A 4,011-nucleotide genomic window follows, 5' to 3' on the forward strand; every position below is an offset into this window, starting at 1 on the left:
TGAGCCAAGATCGCGCCGTTGCACTCCAGCCTGAGCAACGAGAGCAAAACTCCATCTCAGAAAAAAAAAAAAGGATCTGCTACAAAGAAACTGTGATTTGGACCCTGTGACATTGTAATATTGTGGAGTATTCATTGTCATTTAACTCTTTCAAATCAACATACTCTTGACTCAGTATGTGGTAAGTAAAGTCTTCATAATTGGGAGGCTGATACACAAATTGGGCTGAAATACTGCTCTGCTTGTCACCATGCCTCCCTAGAATAAACTGCCTTTTGATGACCGGGACGAATTGAGTGAAATCGTAACGGACAGATACGGGGCAGACAGATTTTAGAGTAGACTTGTAAAGGGAATGGAATTCTTTCCTCGTTATAACTTGGATTTATTGTCTTTTTCCCTTTTAGCCCTGCCTCTTTCTTGTTGCAGTCAGTTTCATCATCAGATAGAAACAGTGTTACACTACTTGAAAAGGTATATTTTAAAATAAGTCTCAATTAATTCTGGCCATACTAAATTATAAAATATTATTTATTTTTTTGGTACCACAGTTAAATTTAATTTCTGTTTTCACATTTTCTAATATTTGTACATTTTGTACCATATCTACTTATATATTCCGTATTGCTAAATGGGAATATTGGAATTAGTTAAATCTGCCAGTGACATACAATTTAACCTTTATAGGTTCATGATAACCAGTGAACTGCTAATGAAGAAAGCTTCAAGATCAGCCATGATTATTAAGGGTTTAACATACATATCTGTCTTCTTCAGGACACAAAGATGAGAACTCCCAAAGAAAAAAATGAAGCAATTTCTAAGAAAATACCAGAATTTGAAGTGGAAAATTCTCCATTATTAGATGTTGCAACGAATACAGAGAGTAGTGCATTTGGAGGGTCTCTGCCAGCTAAAAAAATTGATCCATTTCAAAAAGAGCAAGATCATCTGGTAGAAGAGGTGAGAAAGACTATAATGAGTATACTTAAATATCAGTTATTGGATGGGCACAGTGACTCATGCCTGTAATCCCAACACTTGGGGAGGTTTAGGCAAGAGGAACACTTGAGCCCAGAAGTTCGAGACCAGCATGGGCAACATGGTGAAACCCATCTCTACAAAAAAGTAAAAAAGAAAAACCAGTTGAGCATGGTGGTACGTCTCTGAAGTCCCAGCTACTTACTGGTGAGGCTGAGGTGGAGGATCACTTAAAGCCCAGGGTATTGAGGCTGCAGTGAGCTGTGTTTGCATCCCTGTACTCTAACCTGAGTGACAGACTGAGACCCTATTTCTTTCTTTTTTTTTTTTTTTCTGTCGCCCAGGCTGGAGTGCAGTGGCCGAATCTCAGCTCACTGCAAGCTCCGCCTCCCGGGTTTACGCCATTCTCCCGCCTCAGCCTCCCGAGTAGCTGGGACTACAGGCGCCCGCCACCTCGCCCGGCTAGTTTTTTTTTGTATTTTTTAGTAGAGACGGGGTTTCACCGTGTTCGCCAGGATGGTCTCGATCTCCTGACCTCGTGATCCGCCCGTCTCGGCCTCCCAAAGTGCTGGGATTACAGGCTTGAGCCACCGCGCCCGGCCGAGACCCTGTTTCAAAAAAGAAAATCAAAAACAAGTACTTTCTCAATGGTGTTGGGATCCTAAGTGAAATACAGTTAATTATCGATTACCTGGAGTAATATGGGATAAAGAAGGCTACAGATAATAAAAATTACGGTTAAAGCAAAATTGGTTTTCCTCCAAAGTGAGAATAGATTCATTATAAACTTATTTGGTTAATATTACAACTGTGGTGTAGAACCCACTTCCCATTCTTTAAACATTACCTGAAAGTATACAAATGATACATTTGAGAAATTTTGGAGATTAACCATTACATAGTTAGATAAATGTACCCAGGGTTTATACTTTATTAAAATACTTTGTCATTGTTGTTTGTTGCTTAGCTGAGTTTCCTCTTTTTTTGAATATTAGAACACATTGCAGTATCATATCACTGAGTGTAGGTTTTGTTCTTTTTGCTGTCTAAAATATTTCAAAAGTGATTAGATGCATTGTTGTTCATGAACTTGATTTTCCTAACCAGCCCCATCCCTTAACACTCTTCTGCTTTTCACTGGTAAGTGACCACACAGTGCTACCATTGGTCAGCATTACAGAACTCAGTTCACGCAAGTTAAATTCTGAAGTTATTTGTTAATGTTATTTTTAATACGTTTCCCACAACATGCTTTAGCATTGCTTGGATTTGGTTAAGCAGCCAGAAAGTCAGTGTTACTTTTTATTCCTGAGAGACTGAAAGAAAAATTTGGTTTAGTGGATATTAATTCAGGTATTAGACTCTCTCTCCTTTATTGCATTCCCGATCAAACTAAATGAGCATTGTCCAAATAAGAGAACTGGATATCAGACATTTTTCTTTTTCCTTTTAAGACAGGGCCTTGTTCTGTCACCCAAGCTGGAGTGCAGTTGTGCAATTATAGCTCGCTGTAACCCCGAACTCTCCTGAGCTCAAGGGATCCTTCCACCTCAGCCTTCCAAACAGCTATAACTGTAGGCGTGCACCACTTTGTCTGGCTAATAAGTTTTTTGTTTTTTGTAGAGTTGGAGACTCACTCTTTTGCCCGGGCTGGTCTCGAACCCGTAGCCTGAAGTGATCCTCTAGCTTGGCCTCCCAAATTGCTGGGATTACAGGCATGAGCCACCATGCCTGACTGGATGTCAGTCATTTTTCTTGTTTGTAACAGGTCTAGTTTCATGGTCCTTAAGTACTTTTAAATCTCTAAAGTTCTATTGTTTCTCTTCATTGACTCTACACTAAAGAAAAGATGGTTAGTCTTTTTTATTTTCCTGATTTTGAAAGGAAAAACACATTTTCTGATTAAAAGAATTTATATTAGCAATGGGATCAGATAGAAGAGGAAAGTCTTAAAATTTCATGAAGCTCTGAAAGTAAAATTAATTTTCTTTAAGAGTATTTATGACAGGGGATATTTAGTGTTTGAATTCCCAGAAGCACTCTGTTTTTTTGAAGGAGAAGTCCTTTTTTTCTATGGGCCAATTTTATTTGTATTTTTTATTTTATTTATTTTATTTTTTTGAGACGGAGTTTTGCACTTGTTGCCCAGGCTGGGGTGCAATGGCGCGATCTCGTCTTACCACAGCCTCCGCCTCCCGGGTTCAAGCGATTCTCCTGCCGCAGCCTACCGAGTAGCTGGAATTACAGGCATGCGCCACCATGCCCAGCTCATTTTATATTTTTAGTAGAGATGGGGTTTCTCCATGTTGGTCAGGTTGGTCTCGAACTCCTGAGCTGAAGTGATCCACCTGTCTCAGCCTCCCAAAGTGCTGGGATTATAGGCGTGAGCCACCATGCCCGGCCTCTTGGGCCAATTTAATTATGGCTTCCAGAAGTTTATTTTTTAGTGATGTCGGGGGCAGAGTTTTTAATTTGCGTGTTTTTTCTTTTTCAGTTTTATTGATACTTAATAGAGAGCACTATTTTGATATTGGATACGTTTCTGTTTTAGAATGTACCTATACTTTTTTCAGTAATTTGGATCTGATAATGAGGTTTCTGGTGAAGAGGTATGTTGTCAGAATGATTCTGTGTCTTAATAGAGGTGTTGCTGTGCAAATTGATTATAATTGAGAAGAGTCTGCTTCCTTTAAAACTAGTCATTTTAGTGAATACAGAGCTGGCAAGCTTACAGTTGTGGTGGACAGCAGCTTAGGTCACTGCACAATTGGAACTGCCGCTAAATCTTCCCAGTGTAAAGGTTCTTATCTATTCTCTCCTTTATAATGGGCTATCCATTTAAGATGAGGAAATACTTCAGTGTTTCATTTTACAGGATTGTACCTAGATGGTCTATACAGAGTTGTTTGGGAACTTCTTTGTTGCTTACTTTTTTTTTTTTTTTTTTTGAGGCGGAGTCTCGCTCTGTCGCCGGGACTGGAGTGCAGTGGCCGGATCTCAGCTCACTGCAAGCTCCGCCTCCCGGGTTTA

At 39.6% G+C, this 4,011-nt stretch overlaps 1 protein-coding gene across 1 annotated transcript in view; it reads left to right on the forward strand.

Annotated features, from left to right (window-relative positions):
* HAUS6 (HAUS augmin-like complex, subunit 6) overlaps positions 1-4,011 on the forward strand; it is a 72,291-nt gene that overhangs the window by 60,770 nt on the left and 7,510 nt on the right. Inside the window, exons 12-13 of the mRNA XM_011930414.1 lie at positions 408-474; positions 778-963. Of these exons, the coding sequence (XP_011785804.1) occupies positions 408-474; positions 778-963 (253 nt within the window). The remainder of the gene's footprint in view (positions 1-407; positions 475-777; positions 964-4,011) is intronic.

Source organism: Colobus angolensis, unplaced genomic scaffold, assembly GCF_000951035.1.
Source record: "Colobus angolensis palliatus isolate OR3802 unplaced genomic scaffold, Cang.pa_1.0 Scaffold86, whole genome shotgun sequence".
Classification (NCBI taxonomy): Eukaryota; Metazoa; Chordata; class Mammalia; order Primates; family Cercopithecidae; genus Colobus; species Colobus angolensis.